This window comes from Berghia stephanieae, chromosome 15 (genome assembly GCF_034508935.2).
Source record: "Berghia stephanieae isolate SIO BIC M18660-M18661 chromosome 15, UCSD_Bste_1.3, whole genome shotgun sequence".
NCBI classification, from domain to species: Eukaryota; Metazoa; Mollusca; class Gastropoda; order Nudibranchia; family Aeolidiidae; genus Berghia; species Berghia stephanieae.
The window spans coordinates 8,384,837-8,407,660 of NC_088374.1; the positions used below are offsets into that span (position 1 = coordinate 8,384,837).

Here is a 22,824-nt window from a genome sequence, read left to right on the forward strand (position 1 = left end):
CAGGGTTGATGCTTTCTTTCGTCATGAAGCTCTTTCTCGACTTCAGTCTGCTTGTCACGTGTCTGTCCAATACGGATCTCCGTATAAAAGTTCAATGGAGAAAAAAAAAATGGGATTGTTTCAATATCATATGCTTAATTGTGTACCTCCGTCAACATAGAATGTGATCTCGTCATGGTACGTTCTGTATAAATGCCATGCATTATTATCATTGTTTTTTATTTGAGCTTTTTATATAGCGCATATCCACTAAAAGTGCTCAAAGTGCTTTACAAATGGTCCCTAACCAACAGCAACACGTAGCATGTAGAACGAGATATTACGCCTCTTAGGCCATATTACAATTTTTTTTCCGACAGAGACAACGCTGTTAATGGCCAGGTACTCATTTTACACCTGTACGGTGAGAGAATGTGAGTAAAGAGCCCTTTCCAAGGACTCAATTATGCGCCGAGCGAGGCTCGAACCCAGGACCTTCCTATCCGAAGCGAGTGTCATACCACAAGACCACATAGCTGTGTGGTTATTATTTTGTTGAATGATATTTTATATGAACGCATGTGCATATATGTATAAGCGCTTCAGAGCACTTTTGGTGGAAAGGTGCGCTATAGAAAATACGCATTATTATTATCATTATTATTATTATTATTATTATTATTATTATTATTATTATTATTATTATTATTATTATTATTATTATTATTATTATTATTATTAAACTGATAGCATTACTTATGGTCAGAGACCCCCTGCATCTATGAAAAAAATCTATATCTGGATATAGTGGGATATAGTGGTGGGAACATTGGGTAAATTTTATTTATATGTAGTAACAATCAATTGATAGATTATATATTTTAAAAGCAGCATCAATATAACAATGGATCTAGATATTAAATCCAACTTTTCTATCGGTTTTTTCGAACTTCATTTTAATACTTGATACTCAGTAATCAGTATCGATGACACTCTCAAAACAAATCAGTATAACTAATTGCCCATCAACATCGTCTGCTCTGCTTCTTTCGACCTATCAATTTGTCTCGTTTCCGAGTTCCGTCATTCTCATTCTTGTTCCTCTTTCCAAGTATTGCCGGCATCCTGGTTAAACGACACCAAGGCCTATTAATTGTTAATTGGAGACAAAAATAACTTGGTTTGTATTTTTGGTCAAAAGTTAAGTTTCACCTTTTTTTTTATTTTGTATGTTTCCGTTGCAAATACTGCTTTTGACTTTGTCTTTGGCACTGACTGAGGATTTAAAAAAAAAAAATTTATACCATTTCAAGTTTGACAAGAAATCTGTGGAAAGTGAAGTCCTTGTCGAAGTGTGAGTCCATACTCCTCACTATTAACACTGATACTTTCGTAAAAACTTGACCCGTGCTGAATGGAGTGATGTTTGGTTAACCAGACGGTTAATATTGCTCAAGAGAAAAAAATATATAGAGAGCCTCGCCTTTGGCCGACCAACCTCCGCTGCACGTCCAACTCGCCTTGAGCATGCATTCACGTAAAATATAAAGATTTTTTTTAAAAACCTACCTCTGTTTCAAAAACTAGCATCTTTCAACTTTCTAAGAAACATTTTGATTTTTCAGAACTTTAGTTCGTTAAAAAAATACCGGCCAATCTGACCCGTTGAGTCGAATGAAAACGAAATTTTGTTGTTTACACGGTTCAAAGGAAATGTCGTAAATAAGCTTTCATGGACTTCCTGTGTTGTTTTTACAGTGTCACGTGACCTTTTTGAGAAATTTGTCGTCTGCTACAAATAATTAGACCGGTAGGGGGTAGATATTTTCGTTGGCGAAGAGAAAAAGTGAGTATTATTTCTTGGACTTGTAGAGAGGCCTGGGGTCCACCAGCAGTCAAGTTGATTGAATAAAAGAAAAAAAGGCCTTTTTTATCAGCCGCCACCACCACCGTGAGAGTGGAGGGGGGGGGGGTGCATGCCGACGAGAGGGAGACGTCGATTGGTGACCTTGGTGACGTAGACATCTCAAGGATGCTGGCAGTTGCAGTTGCAGGTGTTCTTAACCCCTTAACAGCGAAGCTAATTTTTTGCTTTTAGATAGTAGTTTGCTTTTATCTTTATTATTGTTAACGGGGAATACAGCGTTTCCACCAAGAGAGTAGTCAGACTATCGCAACTCGGACTTCAATTGTCTATAATAGTTTTGCCGTTACTTGTCTTTTGATGATAGAAGATTGGGTGTTAGGTCAAAGATCGAATTTTGCCGCTAAAAGGTTGCATTGTTACTGGGTTTGCTCCCCCCCCCCCCCTCCTCCTCCTTTTTTTCTTCTTTTTTTTTCAACTTAGTATTGTTGATTGCTATTTCCTTTTTTTATGATTATCAAGTGCCGTAGGAGTCTCACAGGATGCAGGAGTACTGCAATTAACCCTTTGCCCGTGACATTGATTTTTTTTGTTTTCAAATAATAGTCGTCATTTATATTATTTTTTAACGCAGAAAAAAAAAACGTTTCCACCATAAGAGCAGTAAGAATATTGATAAAAAGTGCTTTGAGCACGTTGGGTGGATATTGCCCTATATAAAAGCTCAAGTTTTTAAATTGTAATTTGTTTTTTGTCTTTTGATGAAAACGGTAAGATTTTATTTTTGGTCCAAGTAAGATTGATATTCGCCTTTAAAAGGTTAAGTTGTTTTGTATTTTTTTTCAGGTTTTTGCTTTTTTTCAAATGCCTAGTGAGAGAGAAAAAACAAAACAATCATACATGTATCTGCAAACAGCAGAACGTTTTCATTTTACAATGAGATGGGAAGGGGAAGGGATAACACTATGACAAGAGAGAGAGAGAGAGAAAGAGAGAGAGAGAGAGATGCGCGGGGGAATGGGGGGGGGGGGGGGGGATAGTAAGGGGGAAATGGGAAAAGATGAAAGAAACAATGGGTTGTCTGATGACGTAGATCAAAGGATTGTTACAGCGGTGTTCACGGTGCGTACTTCGTGAAATTTTAACCTTTTACAGTGACACTGATTTTTTTCTCCAGATTGCTTATGCAGAATAGATCGTTTCCACCAAGAGAGCAGTAGTAAGAGTATATTTCGACTCGGGCTTCAATTAAACTATAAATCGCAAAGCTTGTCTTTTAATGATAACATTAAGACTAAGATCTGGAGTTTGGGGAGTGTAAGATGGAATCTCGCCATTAATGGTTAAAATTGTTTTGATTTTTTTTTAAATAACACACACACACACACACACACACACACACACACACACACACGAGCGCGCGCGGTCACGACAGCGAGGACCATCTATTGCTTGTGTTGCAACGGTAAACCAGTTTACGTAGATCCTGAGGCTAGATGCCCCGTTACCGTGTACGTAGGCACTCCCAAAAAAAAAAAAAAAAGAAAGAGACACATACACACACATACACACGCACACACACACACACACACACACACAGTCTCGCATCCGCTACGAACTAATTTTGCGCACCAATTTTTGCTGCACTAATGCACCAAATTGCATACCTATCTAGGGACACTTTTTTCCGTATCTTTTTCTCAATAAACTTTTTAAAAAACCTTTGTTTTGCGCGGCAGGCGGCAGGGCACTTGGCACTAGGGGGCACCAACCATTGGACAGACGAAAAAAAAAACACGATTTCGCGAGGAATGAATGATGAAAAATTTACGATATAATTTCAAACACAACTTTTGAAATTCATCAAGGATTGTCTAGTACCGAATGTTTTTTGATAGAAAACAAATGTAGCTTCAAATCTAAACTGCTTTTGACGGTAAGCGGTAAGTTTTTATTTATTTTTCTGTCCAAACGAATGATTTGTCCTGGTTATAGAAGCTAAGTATTGGTAACACCGGCTCAGCTCTCTAATCCATTTTCATACTAAATTTGAGTGAATAATGGGTACTACCGCAAACTCGAGGACCCAAATAATTTTGATGGTTTGGGAGGGGGGAAACTTTTTTTTTTTTTTAAAGTCTAGAGAGCTGAGCCGGTGTTACCAATACTTAGCTTCTATAACCAGGACAAATAATTCGTTTGGACAGAAAAATAAATAAAAACTTACCGCTTACCGTCAAAAGCAGTTTAGATTTGAAGATACATTTGTTTTCTATAAAAAAACATTCGGTACAAGACAATCCTTGATGAATTTCAAAAGTTGTGTTTGAAATTATATCCTAAATATTTAATGTTTCATTCCTCGCTAAATCGTGTGTTTTTCTCGTCTGACCCATAGGTTGGTGCCCCCTAGTGCCAGCCGCCTGCTGCGCAATAGCCGCGCAAAACAAAGGTTTTTTAAAAAGTTTATTGAGAAAAAGATACGGAAAAAAGTTTCCCTAGATAGGTATGCAATTTGGTGCATAAGTGCAGTAAAAATTGGTGCGCAAAATTAGTTCGTAGAGGATGCGAGACTGTGTGTGTGTGTGGTGTGTGTGTGTGTGTGTGTGAGTATGTGTGTGTGTGTGTCTCTTTCTTTCTTCCTTTTTTTTTGGGAGTGCCTACGTACACGGTAACGGGGCATCTAGCCTCAGGATCTATGTACACGTAAACCGGTTTACCGTTGCAACATTCTGTCAGTGATGGTCCTCGCTGTCGTGACCGCGCGCGCTCGTGTGTGTGTGTGTGTGTGTGTGTGTGTGTGAGTTGTTTTTTTTTAATCAAAACAATTTTAACCATTAATGGCGAGATTCCATCTTACACTCCCCAAACTCCAGATCTTAGTCTTAATGTTATCATTAAAAGACAAGCTTTGCAATTTATAGTTTAATTGAAGCCCGAGTCGAAATATACTCTTACTACTGCTCTCTTGGTGGAAACGATTTATTCTGCATAAGCAATCTGGAGAAAAAAATCAGTGTCACTGTAAAAGGTTAAAATTTCACGAAGTACGCTCCGTGAACACCGCTGTAACAATCCTTTGATCTACGTCATCAGGCAACCCATTGTTTCTTTCATCTTTACCCATTCCCCCCATCCCCCCGCCCATCTCTCTCTCACCCTCTCTCTCTCTCTCTCTCTCTCTCTCTCTCTCGTCATAATGTTATCCCTTCCCCTTCCCATCTCAATGTAAAATGAAAACGTTCTGTTGTTTGCAGATACATGTATGATTGTTTTGTTTTCTCTCTCTCACTAGGCTAGGATTAAAAACCAAGACATCAGGTAATGGGTGTCTAATGCCAAAGTATAGATTCTCTCTTTGGCCAATTTAGTCACGCATGTGGCAGCCCAGCTATTTATTATGTTCTGCCTATAACACACAATAAGTGGGATTTTGGGGGTGGGTACGAAAGAAATCAAGGTCATAAGTAACCGTGCACAAGAGCTGTATAGGGAATTGGTTTCTGGGGGTCTTGCAAATACCAAATATTTTATGGAAAGCTCTTTCGAACTCCAAGACGTCTGGTTTGTTTTGCTATCTTGGAACAAACGAAACAGAGATGTCTTGATGTGTGACCTAGTTGTCTGATTTTGTGACCTGGATGTAAGGTTTTGTGACCTTGATGTTTCCTTTTGTGTGTGCAAGCCATGCGGGTAAGTACAGCGATAGCTTGCCAGTTAAGGAAAAAAAAAAGGAAGAAGCAGCGTATCCGCATTTGAAAAACAAAACAAAAAAACCTGAAAAAACAAAACAACTTAACCTTTTAAAGGCGAATATCAATCTTACTTGGACCAAAAATAAAATCTTACCGTTTTCATCAAAAGACAAAAAACAAATTACAATTTAAGAATTTGAGCTTTTATATAGGGCAATATCCACCCAACGTGCTCAAAGCGCTTTTTATCAATATTCTTACTGCTCTTATAGTGGAAACGTTTTTTTTTTCTGCGTTAAAAAATAATATAAATGAAGACTATTATTTGAAAACAAAAAAAATCAGTGTCACTGGCAAAGGGTTAATTGCAGTACTCCTGCATCCTGTGAGACTCCTACGGCACTTGCTAATCATAAAAAAGGAAATAGCAATCAACAATACTAAGGTGAAAAAAAAAAAAAAAAAAAGAAGGGGGGGGGGGGGGGGGGGGGGGGGGGGAGGGGAGCAAATCCAGTAGCAATGCAACCTTTTAGCGGCGAAATTCGATCTTTGACCTAACATCAAATCTTCTATCATCAAAAGACAAGTAACGGCAAAACGATTATAGACAATTGAAGTCCGAGTTGCGATAGTCTGACTGCTCTCTTGGTGGAAACGCTGTATTCCCCGTTAACAATAATAAAGATAAAAGCAAACTACTATCTAAAAGCAAAAAATTAGCTTCGCCGTTAAGGGGTTAAGAACACCTGCAACTGCTGCCAGCATCCTTGAGATGCTCTACGTCATACAAGGTCACCAAGCGACACGTCTCCCTTTCGTCTTCATGCAACACCCCCCCCCCCTTCTCCACTCTCACGGTGGTGGTGGCGGCGGATAAAAAAGGCCTTTTTTTCTTTTATTCAATCAACTTGACTGCTGGTGGACCCTAGGCCTCTCTACAAGTCCAAGAAATAATACTCACTTTTTCTCTGCTCCAACGAAAATATCTACCCCCTACCGGTCTAATTATTTGTAGCAGACGACAAATTTCTCAAAACGGTCACGTGACACTGTAAAAACAACACAGGAAGTCCATGAAAGCTTATTTACGGCATTTCCTTTGAACCGTGTAAACAACAAGATTTCGTTTTCATTCGACTCAACGGGTCAGATTGGCCGGTATTTTTTTAACGAACTAAAGTTCTGAAAAATCAAAATGTTTCTTAGAAAGTTGAAAGATGCTAGTTTTTGAAACAGAGGTAGGTTTTTAAAAAAAATCTTTATATTTTACGTGAATGCATGCTCAAGGCGAGTTGGACGTGCAGCGGAGGTTGGTCGGCCAAAGGCGAGGCTCTCTAGTAAGGGGTTTGGGAGGGGAGAGACTTTTAAAAAAAAAAGTTTCCCCCCTCTCAAACCCCCAAAAATTATTTTTAAAAAAAGTTTTCCCCCTCCCATAACCCAAAAATTATTTGGGTCCCCAAATTTGCCCTGGAGCAATTTTGTCCCATTATTACCGGGAGTACAGTATTTGCCTCCTTATTGGAAATGTTTAAAAGGAATCATTATCCTCTACAAACTCCCCCAAATACTCAACGTTCTGAGACAGTGTGCCCCTAATTATATTTTCTTTTAGCTACAAGCAAACAACCAAATAGCGGAACTGAAAAACAGAGGTGGGACATATCACAAAGAGCCATAAAATAAAGCAGAGATATTAAACGAATAGTTTTGGTCTGTTTTCTCTACAAGTGAGAGCACAGACTCAAACGATTCCCTCATTGTTGATCATTCAATGGAATTTTCTATTGGAAATCTATAAATAAAATCGAGTGGTATCATAAAGTTATTGAAAGTGCTAAATGAACACAAAGCCACGGGTCAGATGGATTACCAACCCAGTTACTATCACTAAAAATTCTGTGCCATTGAGGTAGCGCCTTTATTTACTGTCTTCTTTTAAGCCTCAATTTATCAAGAAAAAGTACCAGCCGATTGGAAACATGCTATATTATAAGACAGAAGACAAATCGAATCCCAAAACTTACAGACCTGTTTTGCTGACATCAGTCTGCTCCAAAAACTACATAATCTATAGTTCAACTATGTATCACTTTGAAGAAAACAACTTGCTGATAGTTGTTCAACATGTATTTAGAAGACAATGATCGTGTGAAACGTAATTGATCACAGCTTAGTCAACAGTATTAATGAAAATCGACCGTCTGATGCAATCCTGCTCAATTTCTCAAAGGCTTTCAACAAAGTTTAAGGTGAATAGCCTGCTCATGGTATTGCTAAGAAAATCATTAAATTGGCTAAAGTGTCCTCTCCCATCGATCCCAAAAATTGATAATTTAAGGCTGCGCCTTAATACCGGCTCATGTAAAATCATGGTGTATTCCAAGGTACTGTTCTTGGACCACTGCTGCTTTTTATATACACCAATGACATGCCTGTCAGTCTAAACGAAGGGATGCACAGGCCTATTTGCTGATGACAGCTTACTGTATAGGCAAAACAAAGATGAAAAAGACATGGCATTGCTACAAATCGACCTCGACAAATTACAGGAAAGGAATTGGAAAATGGATTTTCACCTGCAGAAATGCCCGTTTCTATGCATATCGAAAAAAAAAAAGAAGCCAATTGAAGCAGCTTATATAATATTCACAATGAATCCATTCTATGTACAGAAAATGTAAGATATTTGAGGGTTACAATAAATAACAAAATAAAGTGGCAATAGCACTTAGCAACCACATTAGGCAAAGCAAACAGAACTCTTGGCTTTCACCAAAGGAAACTCCTGCACTGTGACAAGTTAGTAAACAGCAGTTCCATATGGGACCCCTATACCAAAGCACACATTGATGATCTGGAAAAGACACAGAGAAGAGCAGAAAGATATGTTTGTGGCAACTTTGAACCAGAGGCAAGCATCTTGAAACTTATCCATGAACTCAGTTGGATACCACTTTCCGAAAGAAGAACTCAAAACAAATTAATTGCCCTTTACCAAGCCCTCAGGAGAGCAATGGCCATTTCGGTTGGTCAATTGACCGTAAAAAACAGGACAAGGAACTCCTCAATGTTTTTTTGTCATTCCAAACTCTCGCAGGACGCGCATCTTTATTCCTTTTTCCCCTCCACCATCAAGACCTGGAATTCTCTTTCAACCATTATGAAACAGTCCAGCTCAGTGGAAAGGTTTAGAATTTAGAGCGTAATTGTCCATCACCAGATCTGCTAGCTTGTGAGACAACAAAAAGGTAATTTAAATCTTCTATTTGAAGTTTTGTCCTCCAAGAAAGAAGGAGAAAGGACTTTCCTCCATCTCAACTGTTGATCATGGACTGCCGATTTTATATGGATCAATTTGAAGCCTGTTTGAACAATTGTCAAAAAATAATGATATTGAATTATGGTTGCCTTTTGCAGCACTAGTTACTGAATTATTGTGGACTCAGAAGTAAAGAAGTTGAACCAGCGTACTTAATTTTAATTTAGTTTTTTTCAACATACAATCCAGTGTTTTAAAACATTTTCACATATTTATGATTTATGATCATTACCCTTGTTAACTTTAACTTTACCCCTTCCTCTTTTTACATTTATGTCACCACATCCACACACCACAGTTTGCTACATTAACAAGCTAAACATTATGCTGATAAAAAAGGCTATTGCGCTTTCCTCGTCTCTTGAACGGTCAACTAGCAAATGCACAGCCATACAATATTATTAATCTATACAATAATTATTCGCAATAAAGTTTAAAGATAAATCCAAGAGCTATAAAATAAAAATGTTATCCAATTTCGAAAATGACAAAAAGTAGTAATTTTGCAATTCGGAAAAGAACCAGTTGTGAAATAAATCATTATTATCAAGCAGATTTCAGATAACAAATGATGACTGTGTTGTAGATTATTAAAGAACACAATAAAAAGAAGGATCATCAAAGGATCATAACTGAAACAATACAACAAGACAACACAATACAAGGATTGTTTCCCTTGTATTGAACATGAATATTAACTATATTACAGACTGCATGTGAAAGATGCGCGTTAAAACAAAATAAAGCAATGGCTTACTTCGTGAGTGTCATTGATTGATCGTGAATGTTAAAAATTGGCATAGAAGGTAAAGCATTGCAATCATACTTATATAATTTAAGGCATTATAATGATACGATTATTGTTTGATTCCAAATGTCATTATTGACACCTGTCAATTAGACCTCACAGTCTCCAGTAAGCCTACACAAAACAAGTTTATCTTTGAGCAATTGTTACAGTGAATGACAATCAGTTGGATGGTGAAAAGGTTTGAACTGAGATATTGCCAAGTTTAGTTAGAAGGTCAATTTTTATCAAAAATAGTTCTTTTCATAAATGATTAAATCAACCCTTTTTGTACATCTTCGGGAAATATCAAAACTTATTTTCACTTCTAAATATTTTTTACAGCTAGTCAAGTTGAAAAAGTATGAAATTTGAGAAAAGTTCCTGGATACCTTTCCTATACATCTGACTATAACTTCATGAAAAATCAACTTCAAATAAAGACTAAAATGCTCTAGTGAGCATATTCTTTCAATAAATGAAAAAAAAATGCAAATCCAAAATGTTCACCTTCCGACTGAATATGTCATGCACTGCCATAATTTACTTTATACTTTATGCTAGTATGAAAGCTCGAAGTTTTTTGGGTTTTCTTTCTTTTCAAAGGTAGAGGATATACTTTAAAAAATAAAAAGTTCATGCTCATTTATTTATTCATCTGTATCCTCATGTTTTTAGATATCATCATCACCATGAATATCGACTTCAGCAAACTGCCCTCCTCTATCAAAGAGTTCTTCACACCAGGAGAATATGATGAAATGCCAGAATATGAGAGAATGCATTTGTCAAAAATGAGACAAAATTATGAGGCACTCAAAAGTTTTGGTAAAAATTCCCAATTTTCAATTTCACTCAGTTTTTTTTTTAAGTGACCCGCTGGCTCAAACTGGTTTTGTCTGTATGAACGAGATGTCAAAATGTGAATTTAGATATAGAATGACAAGAAACGTAGAATTACAAATTAATGCCCTCTAAAAAGCTATATTCTCCTATTGAATGAAACAAATGAAATTAATGTCTCATATTTCAGGCTATATTTGATCAGTTTTCAGCATCTAAATCACTGCGACATAATAACGTTTTTAAGTGGGTGGTTGGGAAAGGGGGGGGGGGGGGGGGGGGGGGGGGGGGTCTATCGATTCATATCCAAATTTTTAAAAATTACTTACAATGTATTGAATCAAGATATTATTGTGAGGAAATGAAGATCATATGTATATTTCTGATAACATCTTTTGGTTTTTTGAAGGTGTTTTCTTTTTTTTAAAATTATTATTTAATACAAAACAGAATAGTTTCTCATATTACTGTACTGGTCTACTACACAATGATTTTGCAGTACACTCCAGTAAAAATCTCTTTATTTTTGGATTTTAGATTCACTCACCTGAAGAATTTAATAAAGTCTTTCACTTTGTTTCTAGGGGGTCCTGATAGCTCAGTTGGTAGAGCATTCGCTTCACACACAAAGGGACGGAGATCAATCCCGGGTGCAGTCGAATTTTTTTTCTGATCCCCCTGTTAACCCAGCAGTGAATGGGTGGCTGAGTCTGTTTTATTTGGTGGGAAGTACTTTGCGATAGACAAGCAATTACTATTGTCCGTTTCATGTGATAGAAACCAGGATAAACACCAGCTCCATGGGCTGAATAGCTCTGAAGGACTTTTTTATTTTTATTCTTAATCTATTCATTAGTTCTGAATTTGGGTAACACCTAGTCATCTCCAAGTCAATGAGAGGTGCTTACAGCATTTGCATTATCATTGATGATTAATTTCTTTAGTAACAATCTAAATCAACAACAAGGAAATCTTAGTTTGTATTACTGTTTTTGAAGACATCGTTTAGAGGGACTGTGTTTAAAATATTGTCAATTGAAAATTTATTCACTAATAAAGTTTTATTCATTCATGCACACCACTTTTGTTCCAGAGGCTTTTCGACCTTTATTGCCCTGATGTTAATTCATTTTGTTTGCATATCAATGAAATCACCAATCACTACGATCTTATTGAACACAGGTCTGAAGCCCACACCTCCTGAATTTATGCTTCGAAAAAAAAAGTCAATTGCAAGCTTTAATCCACCATCAAATTCAAGGAAAAGAGGTGACGATTTCTCTGAAGATTCTGATGAAGAATGGACCCCAGGTTGTGAACAAAGACGGGAAGGTAGGTAGATACATGCTACAACATTTTAAAGAAAGCAAGATATAGATTTGAAAAAAGTATATATGAAACAGTGCTGGACACAGCAAGACAAAAAATCATCATCATCATCATTGCCTTTTTACCCTGGGTCAGGGTATAGGCCACAGACAAACAGTTTCCATCCATCTCTATCCCGAGCTAACTTTTTAAACTCGTTCCATGAGAATTCTGTCATTGCAGAAACTCTTCGGTCGCCCAAGCATAAATAAGGATTTGATATGTCTGTCTGTGTTTCTGTAACAATGAGTTTTACGGAAGGGGTGTTAACCCTTCGACAACCCTCAACCTGGAGGACCAGGTGACTCAAAAAGGGGGAGTCACACACCATTAGTTGCCTTTTACGACCCGCTGACTTGGCAATGGGTTATCTTATTTCTTTCCTTCCTTTGTCTGGCACTGTTTCATACACACTTTTTCATTTCTTTGTCTTACATCTTTGCCTACTCCCTAATTTGTCACTTTGATATAAAGAAAGCAGGAAGTGTAGCTTTCTAAAAGTTCTCAATTTCCTTTTATTCCATATATTATTTTGCCAAAATTTTATGTTTTATATAGATATATTTAAATGTATGACACCAATAAAATTCCACAAACGGTGATGATTTTGTTTTTCAAAAGAATTCATGAAAATTCTTGCGTGACCTTTTTTTTTAACCACCCAGTTTCTGTAACCAACTTTATTGCACTTCTTCCCCTTGCAATGAGTTTGAATAACCTTGCTTTCTAATAGTCGGATAAATTCATCTATCTGGAAAGTGATCATTGTGACAAAAAGCTACTTTTTATGACAACAAGCAAAAGAATTTAACCCATTGTCTAAAAACGTATAATATGTCATTGTGAACCAGGCACCAAAAAAATAATTATTTTAAACGTAAAATGAATGGAAATGTAAAATTTTAGTTTTTATTACTTAACCAAATTATTTTCATTTCCCTCAATAAAACAAAACTTTAACCCAAGTCTCATACGATTGAAAAATATATTCCATTCTTAGCACCTGAATTAATCTGACATACAAAAATACAAACATTATTACTAATACCGTTATGAGGTTTCGGGTTTCAAATGAAACAGACATTTAATTCATCTTTTCATCACAGTGCAGCTTTGTGGTTCTATGGTATGATGCTCTTTGGACCTGTTATTCCTAGGTTCAAGTCCTGCTCTGGCAGTGCAAAGTTGAGTCCTTGGCAAAGGCTTCCTACTCACATTCTCTTACCATCCATAGCTGTAAAATGAGTACATTACCGGTAACACTGTTGTCTGTTTTTAAGAAATAAATTTAATATCACTTTTTTACAGATGTTATGTTTCATCTTACATGTTAAAAGTTGCTATTTGCTTCGGACGACCCCTAGTAAATTACTTTGAGCACATTTAGTGGGTATTGCACCATGTTAAAAATTCTTTTATTTTTTAGATTAATGTTGATAAAATAATTTTTATATGGGATTCAACAAAGGTCAGATTGAATGGATTTGTGATCCAATTAATATCAAGGGAAAATGTCATGATTTTGTGCTGCATATTCTATTCAGATATGTGTCTCAATATTGGATTATGTCCAAATTAACTGTATCAAATCTGATCCAAAGATCGAGCCAAACCATTTGTGCCAAAATTTCAACCTCCGCGAAAAAGAAAGACGAGAGAGGTGGCTATCAATAAACCTCGCCCTATGTCTGTCTCAACAAAAGTAAGAATTTAGAGTAGATTTTTCAGTTTTTGTTTTGTTGTTGTTTGTTTTCATATTCCAACATCTCTATTTTATCTTTTGGATTGTGGTGGCACTAAACTTTCCTTATGTTTGATTCATGATATTGTATACTTTTCAATCAAATGCAAATTAACACTCGCTTTCAATGATGTTTCATTTATTAAACGTCACTATGCAAGATCATGGAAGCACGCAGGACTAAATTATGAAACATTGTAAAAACTACATGTATTCTTTGATCATTGTTAAAAGTAACTAGACCAAGGAAGACTATTGAAGTAGAGAGTATAATAAAAAAATCCAAGTAACTGATTGTTTATCATAGCTTACCAAGAATGGAAAACCACAAATCAATGATGTCAATCAGTATATATTGTTAGTTAATATCTTGAGGTGAAGCTATATTGAACTTTTGAACTTGTTTGTCCAGAATACAGAGATAATCAGGTCAGGACATGTATCTAAAGAATTTTAGTGATATACTATTAACATTGTTATAAGACATGGAGATGTTCTAATTGTGTGTACATTATTATAGTCATTGAATCATATCATCATCATCATCATCTATCACTTTTATCATAATCATCATCATCATGGTAATCATAATCATCATCAATTTTCATTCTCACCCTCATCTACATTATTCAATAAATAATTATTATTGTCATCATCACTACCACAACTACTGAAATAAATCAGGTTTAATGGCTATGTGGTCTAGTGGTATGACACTCGCTTTTGGATCGAAAGGTCCTGGGTTCGGGCCTCGCTCGGAGCATAGTTGAGTCCTTGGAAAAGACTCTTTAGTCACATTCTCTCACTGTACTCAGGTGTAAAATGAGTACCTGGCCGTTTACAGCATTGTCTCTGTCGGAAAAAAAAATTGTAATATCGCCTGACAGGCGTCATGTCCCGTCCTAAATGTTAAGTGTTGCTGTTGGGCAGGGTCCCATTGTAAAGCGCTTTGAGCATGTGTAGTGGATATTGCACAATATAAAATCTCATTGTTAAAATAAATATTCTGTCCCCAGAGCTCTATTGAAATGGACCCACCTTCTCGGTACACTTTACGCCGTAGGCCTATGGTGAAATACATGTCATTGGCTGTTCCTGATGAAGATGACTTCTTATGTAAGACTTTGTTGTTATCAATTTTATCATAAGAAGAGATATTCCTTTTATAAGGCGGCAAGACTTGTTTCGTATTCTTTTTCTTGTTCCACAGCTGCATCACATAATGAAACAAATGTGTATGTTAACATACTCTGCCATTGACAAGGTTGATGTGTTTTTTTCGATTGCTTTCTTTGTCATTTTATTTTTAGATAAATACTTGCTCATACACATCAATGTTTGCTCCGTTTTCAAACATGTTATGATATGTCAATTGTAAGACTTTTTATGCAGGTGGTGCCAAATAATTAATTATTGTAGATGGTTCTTAATGTCAAGAATTGAAAAGTTATATAGGAATAATGAAAATGTAGTACCCAATGAAGTAAAATAAAATACCAGGCAGTTGTGATACCAAATTTTGAATATTTTTTCTAATGATATTCTATCAATTTACCTTCTGGTATAAAGGAAATGAACTTCTACATCTATATTTGTTCTTTAAACATTTCCTTCAAACTTTCATTTTTTAAAACTTTGTGTTTATATCCCTGATATATAGACCTGTAAATTATCAGTCAATTAACTGAAATCAGTCAATTCGTCAAATTCAAATATTTTTAAAAAGGGAAGAAAGAAATGAATAAAGAAAGAATTCATGAATCGTAGTCGATTGACTGTAAAGTTAACTAGGAATGTTCCACAGCCCCACGCATAGCTCATGGGCCGCTTATATTAATGATGGATATATATTGCCAAGGCTAAGCGACGCTTTTTAGAATTGCCGTGTCTGAAACACCCCAGTGTATTTTCGCACAGCCTTCGTGAAATTATTTTTTCACTTTCGAAACCTGTCGTAGCCAATTTTAACTGAGCCGCCCGAGCGATAAATTTCACTGTTTCGTCTAAGCCAAAATTGACCACATTTACTTGAAGGACAGGAAAAGTATGAGAAAGAAAAATTCGAAACACCGGAAGTTCGTTATGTAGACACCTTCAAATCGAAAGTTAAATGATTGCTACAAGCACATCTCGATTACCTCATGTTGTAAACAAACTGGTTGACCGTTTCTAAGTTTCTTCACTGATTGGGTACCTAATTACAAGGAACAATGGTAAGTGGCCTAATTAATTTAGTTTTCTGCCATTGCTTTGCTCAAGTGAGCTTGCTGTTTACCTTTCATTTTGATTCTTTGGATTTTACCGCTACGACGAATTACGAAGAGTTTCAGTTTCAGTCAATTTTTATAGAGCTCATTTACAGGTCTATATATACCATGCTCTAAGCGCTTGAAAAAAGAAAATATTACCTGATGATGGAATATAATTATGAGTCTAAGACTCTATTACAGTGATTCTGAAAAGCTTCATAGGATTTTATTTCTTCTCGTTGGTATTTTATGCATTCTGGCTTCCCTGTTTTCTGAAGGATTATCCCATTATTTATTCCTATTTTATCTTCATGAATTTCAAAAACCTTTTTTTTTTTTTTATGACATAACTTAGTTGTTGATCTAGTTCTTATGAGCCATATTCATTTTTGATTTCATCCTCTCCTGTTAACCCCCTTACGCTCAATCTGATTTCTGTTTTTATGTGCTTTATTAATGGCCGGGATCTCCAAAGAATAATTTGACACTTTTCACAATTATTTGGAGCACCCCCTAAGAGATGTAAGAATCATTGAAAAAATTATTCAGAAGAGATATCAAAACTTCCACTATAAAAAATGTGCGCTAATCACATTGACTTCATTGATAAAAGTATCAACATGAAAAGGAAATACAATGAAATTTCAAATCCACAACTTCACAGTCAATGTAGACACGTTTGAATTGAAACCTATTGGCAAAGATAGTGATGAGTAGAAAATATCCAATAGTGTTGAGTCACTTCTTGGAAGCTTAAGAGACATTTCACACCGAAAATATATTTCAAGGGTAGCCCTTAATACGCTTTCCCATGAGTGAAGCAGATCAAACAACCAAGGTGAAAACCAGATGAAACCATACAAAAATCTTGTATAATTCATGCATGGGTGCTAACCAAAAGTGATGAAATTAAAATAGACCCTTTTCATAGAAACTAATTAGTATGCAAGGCGTTCACTATCCTTCAAAGATATCACCCAAAAGGTTTATAAAGAATGCAACAAATAAACCCTTGTCAATTCAAATTCTTGCGCTAAGGTAGAAATTTTCCAGACATATTCTAGGTCATTAGACCATGAATTCCAGCCAATAAAACAATGCCATATTAATCACAGTGATACTCTATTCATGTGAAGTCTATCAGCTCTACATTGTGTCAACACTTTATTCATCTTGCATTTCATGTTTTTCAAATTTATGTATATATATTTTTTAAAAAAATTATGCCTTTTCCGCCACATCATAAGATACCGTCGCCTAAGCATTCCACGAAGGAATATAGATAACTCATCAAACAAGATGTCTGATGTCAACAGGAATCACCCATGTTGTCCAAGTGAGCAAATTGGGGGTCAGTAATCTTGCTCAAGGAAAAAAACGAAGGTGCCTGAAACAGGTCCCAAACCCGGGTCCTTCTGGGTCATAGTACAATGCCTTAACCACTCGGCCACTTCACCCCCCCTAATCTAACCTATTATGTCATGCTGTATAATTCTTAATACTTGCAGTGTAGTTGATAAGACAAGTAAAAAGAAAGATCTATATGTGGAATCATTCAAATATCCCTAAAATGAAATAAGAAACTAAACACCTTGCTAATGTATTTTTGGAAACAATTACCATCAACTCTGACATTTGTGATCAATTGGAACATTTTACCAGCAACGTCAAATATATCCTAAATGATAAAGTCCCTCAGAAATTACTACTTCAAAAACTCACCAACCATGGATTAACCCGCAAACCAAGAGACTTGTTAAAAAGAAAAACTATCTAAATCTAAAGAGAAAAAAAACAAAAAAACTCTGAAGCAGCAAAAGATGACTTAAAAAAGATCAAAGCGGAAACTCAAAGAGAATGCAGTGTAGAGCCCACAGAAAGTATGTTGACAAAATAATCAATGATGAGAGCAACAACAATTAAAAACTCTAGTCGAATATCAAAAGTAGAAATAGAGACAAAAGTGGAATTGATATACTCAAAGACAATATCAGAACATTTCAATCTGATATCCAAAAATTAAGGCAAATACAGTGAGTGACCAGTTTGCTTCAGTTTTCTTCGATCCAACAATCACGAAGAATTATACCTACTTCACATGACCAAGACAATTTGGACATACCAATAATGGAGGACATCAAAATATCAGAGAGAGGTGTCGTAATGCTTCTAAATGCAATTAAGGAACACAAAGCAACTGGTCCTGAGGACATACCATGAAAATTAATGAAAAACTGCTCAGAGGAACTAGCAACTATATTGACACACATTTTTCAGAGATCACTTGCCAAGGTAAAGTACCTGATGATAGGAAAAAAAAACACTGATTTTCAAGAAAGGAGAAAAAACCTAACGCTGAGAATTATAGACCAGTATCTATCATATCAATCACCAGTAAAATTCTGAAACATGTCATATTTTCTAACATTATGAATCATATAGAGGCCAATAACATTTTAACAGAATCACAACATGGCTTTAGGAGAGAAAAAAAGGTCATGTGAAACATAACTGATCACAACAATCAATAACCTAGCAGAAAACAAATAAAACATTACAAACTGATACCATTTTGTTAGACTTTAGCGAAGCTTTTGACCATCATACATTGGCACTGAAATTATGGAGATATGGATTATGAAACAAAACATTCCAATGGATTATGTCCTTCTTGACCAATGGAAGACAAGTAGTTGTGGACGGTGAGTCATCAGTGTTGTTTGGTGTTCCTCGGGCACAGTTCTCGACCCCCTCCTATTCTTAATCTACATTAATGATATGACATAAAGATCTACACCAAGAACCCAACTGAGATTGTTTGCAGCTGACAGCCTTCCATATCAGACAATAAAAACTAAATGTGACACAGACATTCTTCAAGCCGATCTAGATAGCTTACAATGCTGAGAAATAGAAAATAGCTTGGAATTCCATCCTCAGAGTGCCAGGTTCTAAAATTCACAAACAGAAAAATCATACATCAACATACACAATACAGTCCAATCCAGATAATTCGAAATCTGATTAACCGAATTTCTTTTAAATCGAAGAAAATACGATGTAATGAATTATTTTCTTCTTTTTCTATATAAAATATTCATGGTTAATTTGAATTTGAACAGTCGTTATTCTCTTTATTCGAAGTGCAAGTGCTTGCCCATCACTAAAAAAACCTCTGGAAGGTCATAACGAACTGCCTGTTCTCCGTATCCACCCTCCCACGCGTTTTAATGACTGAGCTGACTAATAATAATAATAACTAGACCCCTGAGGCATGTAATGGCGTGTTGTTCCCTCTCCGTCCCACCCGCCCTCTCTCTTCTTTCTCCAAATTGACCAGCTGTCTCGCGTCATCCCTCTCTCCTCGCGCTCTCATCACTAAGACTAACTTGTGGTCTGCTGGCTGCTGGCTAACAAAGGGGGTTGGTTATAAATAGATCTAACACACAGTGATAACCACAAGCTGACCAATAGAGGAGTCAGGTTTAGTTATTTCCCTTGTTTGGAGACAAATCGAATTCTGATAAATAGAAGTCATTTGCTTTTCCCACCCAATTCGAATTATCAGGACTGCACTGTACATAACACTGCACTAGAAGAAGTGAGCAAGGCGAAATGTCTAGGAGTAACAATAACTAACAAACTAAATTGGAAAGATTATGTTACAAACATATGCAAAAAAGCAAACTCTACCTTGGGCTTGCTCAGAAGAAACGTATCCGACAGCAGGAGGGAAATAAATTTAAAGTTCTACAAATCCTTTGTTAGACCTACACTAGAATATAATAACTGTCTGGGACCCACACCACAAATCAGAAATCTAAGAAATCCAACAAATACAAAACAAAGCAGTCAAATTTATAAATCAAAACAACAAAGATAAAAGACACGAAACTGATATTAATCTCAAACCACTACAACAAAGAAGAAAGCATGACAAAGTAACAATATTTTGCAAAGGTCTAAAAGGTCAAGTTAATTCAACCAAATAAGAGGAAGTCATCCAAGTTTATGGTTCCCCACTCAAGAGTGGGTGCCCATTTGTACTCGTTCATACCATCGACATTAAGACAGTGGAATAGTCTCACAACTCCAATGAAAGAAAAATACTGTGGTCTGTGGAATCTTCAAAATTTGAAGTTTCAGACTTAAAAGGAAGAAGAAGAAGAAATAATTTGTTTTGGCTCTTAAAAATTAGTTTCAGGTCTCAATACACATAATTCAGGTTAGAAAAAAGAAATGGGAAAGACACTTTATATTATTAAAGTCTATGATATAATACAAAACAGGAAAGAGAAAGGATGTTTGAAAGGTCCCTCAGAGGTGTGTCTAATGTCACCAAGCTTTACTTTTGTCTCAGAAGTGGTTGGTTTAGGAATAAGATTGACTGTTATCAAATTGGGATTAAAAGTCCAGGCATACCGGTAAGGGGACAGTGCTATACCATATTTACAAACTATATATATAATATGTGAAATGTTATATATCTGGAACTGTCTTCAAAAGTGCTTGTACAGGTAGCACTATAGTAGCACAATGGGGTCAGTCAAGGGTCTGATAGTCGTCATGGTGGAAGTTTAATGAGTTTTAGGTTTTCAGCTAAATGTTCGTTCGTTCATTCAGTGCCGTGAGAACAGTTGTTATTTTTGTTGTTGATGTTGTGTTTAAGCGTTTTAATGCTTTTCCACTAAATGTTTTGTACTAGCAAGACTGTCACTACTGTCTGTCCTGACTACCTATTTGCTGGCTCAAGCCTGCATTCATAATTTGGTTGTATTGCAAAATCCTCCACACCTTAAGGACACACTTAACATTACTCAACCAAAAAAAAAATGGTAGTTGTTTGATTATACATCATTTGATATTCTCTGAATTAAATGTTGATCCAAATCCATTCAAAAAGTTATATAAAATATCTGTCGTTACCTACAGATTGTGAAGACTGTAACATGGAGTATCCAAGTGATTGTCCTATACATGGACCTTTGTTAGTGGTGGAGGATAAAGATGTGAGTGCTTTTATATTTCTTTGATATATATTGTACAAGGATTTTTTGAAATTACAAAATGGACAGACAAATCAAAGTTGTTCATTTTTTACATTTTAAAAAGTTGAGATCTTGATTATACAGCTTATCTCACACACACACACACACACACACACACCAAAATATAAACGATCAAAATGCTCTTTATTGTAGTAATCTAATATTCTTGATAAGAAAATTTTGAGATAATTGAGCATATATTTTTAGATTGATCTTGGGGCCACTCCTCTTTATAATTTTACCACCGCATTTCAAAATATAACTAGACATTTTGCTGGATTGGTTTTCATTGCAATGAGTTGTAAGTTCATTGAAGAAGAAATATTTCCAAAATTGAAAACAGACCTGGTCTATTAAAATTTTGAGCAATAATTGTAACAATCTAATCAAAGAAAGTAAAAAAGAAAAAAAATCAATTAAAAAATGATGAATTTGTTTGAGCAACAGGTAATAACACCCCCGTCTGACCTCAGAAATTGTTTAAATACCTACAAACCGTCCAGGTCACTCCATTCACAAATGGATACAACTAAAACTTGAGCTTGAGCTTTTATACAGGGCAATATCCATTAAACATGCTCAAAGGGTCCCTTACCAACAGCAACACGGAACACGTAGAATGAGACATGACGTCTGTTAGGCGATAATACAATTTTCACGACAGACAACGCTGATAATGGCCAGGTACTCATTTTACACTTGAGAGAACAGTGAGAGATTGTGAGTAAAGAGCCTTTTCCAAGGACTCAACTATGTGCCCAGCGAGGCTCGAACCCATGACCTTCCGATCCGAAAGTGAGTGTCATACCTCAAGACCACATAGCCGCACTCTGTTTTAGTTTTAATATACCACAATTGAAAAGGTATGGAAAGATCATTTATAATTTAGGCAGTTAAGTTGGGAATTCTCTCCCCAAAATTGTAAGAGATGCACCAAACATCACTATTTCAAAATCTAGATTGAAACATTTATTTCATGAGAAATGTTTTGCATAGAGCCTTATATTGTATTGTCCTACTTGGTTTTATTTTTATAATGTGTTAATTGACAGTGTGTGTGTTATTAGATTATTGTTACAAATATATGATTTAATGTAATAATGCCAGTGTAAAGTGCATAGAGCATGACATCACCATGGTTATGCGCTGTAGATACGCTATGCAAAAGGCCTTTTCAATAATTCACTCGTATTAGATGGCAGATCTTGTCTCTTATTAAAGAATCATTTGGAAAATATATATTTTCACAATTCAGAAGCATTTTTGTCTTTAACTTAAAGTGACGTTAATTTGACGTTAATTTGAAATAATGATTGGTGACATTTCAGATACCAGAGGAAGTAAAGAAAAACCAAGACCCAAATTACAATCTTTATACTCTGCCTGATGGATTAGAGGTGAAAACTTCTAGCATACAAGGGGCAGGTCTAGGTGTATTTGCCATGAAACGTTTTGCTGCAAGAACCAGGTTTGGCCCTTATAAAGGAACCAAGGAGAGGAATGAGGATACGGCCCATGACTCTGGATATTGTTGGCAGGTATGTCTGTTTAATTACTTATTCCTCTTTGGAGTTTTATAAACACATAAGGTGAAAAAGGTATGCCTGTTATAGACCTGTACATTCTCTGTCAATTAACTGAAATTAACCAATTCGTCAAATTCAAATATTTAAAACAAAAAAGAATGAAAGAAAGAAATAGGAAAGAAATGAAGAAAGAAGAATTCATGAAACGTAGTGGAATGATGATCTTATTGTAATTAGGAATGTCCCACAGCCCTACGCATAGCTCATGGGTCATTTATATTAATGATGGATGCTATGATTAAGTGATGCTGTTTAGAATTGCCATGTATTTTCACACAGCCTTCATGAAATTATGTTTTCGCTTTCCAAACCTGTTATCCCAAAGGTAGCCAACTTTAACTGAAT

General features: G+C 35.8%; 1 protein-coding gene across 1 annotated transcript in view; it reads left to right on the top strand.

Moving 5' to 3' along the window:
• Window positions 1-1,045: 1,045 nt before the first annotated feature.
• LOC144960240 (histone-lysine N-methyltransferase PRDM9-like) overlaps window positions 1,046-22,824 on the top strand; it is a 38,556-nt gene continuing 16,777 nt past the window's right edge. The window contains exons 1-7 of the mRNA XM_078893248.1: window positions 1,046-1,159; window positions 10,323-10,472; window positions 11,670-11,819; window positions 13,457-13,557; window positions 14,613-14,712; window positions 20,778-20,854; window positions 22,222-22,431. Coding sequence (XP_078749374.1) covers window positions 10,337-10,472; window positions 11,670-11,819; window positions 13,457-13,557; window positions 14,613-14,712; window positions 20,778-20,854; window positions 22,222-22,431 — 774 coding nt within the window. The 5' untranslated portion in view covers window positions 1,046-1,159; window positions 10,323-10,336. The remainder of the gene's footprint in view (window positions 1,160-10,322; window positions 10,473-11,669; window positions 11,820-13,456; window positions 13,558-14,612; window positions 14,713-20,777; window positions 20,855-22,221; window positions 22,432-22,824) is intronic.